The sequence below is a fragment of the Papilio polytes genome, unplaced genomic scaffold (assembly GCF_000836215.1).
Source record: "Papilio polytes unplaced genomic scaffold, Ppol_1.0 DF824146.1, whole genome shotgun sequence".
In the NCBI taxonomy this organism is placed as follows: domain Eukaryota; kingdom Metazoa; phylum Arthropoda; class Insecta; order Lepidoptera; family Papilionidae; genus Papilio; species Papilio polytes.
This window is the reverse complement of record NW_013525058.1, coordinates 2,935,072-2,936,981: the sequence shown is the minus strand read 5'-3', so window position 1 is coordinate 2,936,981 and position 1,910 is coordinate 2,935,072. Positions and strand designations below refer to the sequence as shown.

The window sequence follows — 1,910 nt, the reverse complement described above, 5'->3', positions numbered from 1 at the left end:
TGATCTGCATTAATAATACATTTAATATCACTTCCGAATAACCAAATAAGGGTATAGTTTTCAAATTTGCCTGATTAGTTCCGTAGGAAACAATATTTGGATGTTTCCAATGTCAAAGTGCGTGGGAAAAGACCTCGGTTTGAGTTATAAAAATGCTAGACAGTGTTCGAACTATAACACATTTGATAACGGAACAGTATAACATAGTAAAGATGAACTCGATAGTTTTTATAACTGTGCTAGCTAGTCTGTGCCAAGCCCTAGCTGAAGGTTGTAATTATTTTTTTTTTTCGTGTGTTAATGGTTCTACTTTCAATACTCTGTGATTTGTATCTAAATATTACATACCGTTATTTTGTTAAACGATTTATTAATTTTATTATGTTCGCGTCCTTGATTTTTTTTCTATTCATAGTATAAGTAAAAGTTGTTCCAATTAATCTTACCGTTTCTAGATTAAATAGTAGAGAACCAAATAGTTAGGTATTTCAATGTATTTTTATAGAAATAACTATAAGATGTATGGATGAAGTCATTTGTAGATGTAAAAGCGCGCAAACCTTTAACTAAAATATCGCAAAACTGTTTAGTCACGTTTCGATTCCTACGAGCTTATAGATGTACGCACACAACTCGATTTTAGTTGTGCAACTAAACAATTGAATGGGCTGCGAAACAATCGACAATCGCACAACAGTTGTGCCATAGTTTGACTAAACTAGTTTTGTGTCCGCTTTAAGATTACTTTTATTCTTTTTTCTTTTACTTGAAGACTTTCCAATGAAGCTTAATATGTTTTTTTTACAGACACTGAAGGCGCTCACACAAGAGTACCACGTACTTTATTGTTGAAGAAGAAGCTTTGTTTCATACTAGGGGTTTGCGGAGGCGGAGGCGGGCACTATGGCGGAAGCGGGCATTACAACGGAGGTCATGGATATCAGAACCAAGGATATCCACCGATAAACATCGGCATCAGTCAATCTCAATCATCAGCTAATGCTGGCGGTGGTGGTTTAGGAGCTGGTTATTACCCTAACAACTACCAATACAACGGTGGTTATCCTGGTTACAATTCTTATGGGAGACCAGGTTACTTTGGTAATGGATACGGAGGTATTAATAACCAGTTTAACGGTAACTATAACGGTGGTAATAGGAACCCTGGTTATGGTTACCGAGGACCTTTTGGTAGTTATTACGATGAAGGTGATAGTAAACCAATATATGAAGACACCAATGAGGATGGTCCAATTTATGATGGTTATGACCGTGAAGATAGAAGTGAAGCTTATAGGAATAATCAATAGTATTAATTATTACTAAATTTAACTCGATCTGTGATAATTCGACAAGATAATGTATTTGTGACAATGTTAAATGTTTCAGGAATATAAAAAAAAACCTAAAACTATGATTTTTTATCTATTGTTACTTAAATATTACAGTAATTCTTAAAAAATAAGATGACGCATTTAACGTTTAGAAAATGGTACCGAAATTGTAAATGTATAACAATTTTATTTGCATTTATACTTCCTTTCGCCTGCGACTCTGTCCGCGTGTAAATAAAATAACAACAAAAGCAAGTAGCCTATGTGTTCTTCCAGACTATCCTCTACATATATGCCTAATTTCATCGAGATCCGTTAAGCAGTTTAGGCTACAAACTCACACAAACATCCATCCATCTAAACATTCGCATTTACAATATTAGTACGATTTATCTTTTAGGTGTGTCCTAGGTGATAGTTATATTCTCTAATTTATTTCATGGGATTCGTTTTTATTTCCTTTGTCTTGTAACAAATATAAATCACTTTTTTTTGACCGACTTCCCAAAAGAAGGAGGTATTCAATTCGACGGTATATTTTTTTTTTTTTTTTTTTTTTTTTTTTTTTTTTTTTTT

General features: G+C 33.4%; 1 protein-coding gene across 1 annotated transcript; it reads left to right on the top strand.

Moving 5' to 3' along the window:
• Positions 1–212: 212 nt before the first annotated feature.
• LOC106111851 (glycine-rich cell wall structural protein-like) lies at positions 213–1,310 on the top strand. The gene is made up of 2 exons (XM_013294007.1): positions 213–270; positions 808–1,310. Exons 1-2 carry the CDS (start codon positions 213–215, stop codon positions 1,308–1,310), a joined length of 561 nt encoding a protein of 186 aa, XP_013149461.1.
• Positions 1,311–1,910: the final 600 nt, after the last annotated feature.

Coding starts and splice junctions, on each gene's coding strand:
- LOC106111851 (XM_013294007.1), top strand. CDS start 213: ATGAACTCGATAGTTTTTATAACTGTGCTAGCTAGTCTGTGCCAAGCC. Junction 271..807: donor GTGCCAAGCCCTAGCTGAAG/GTTGTAATTATT, acceptor TTTTTTTTACAG/ACACTGAAGGCGCTCACACA.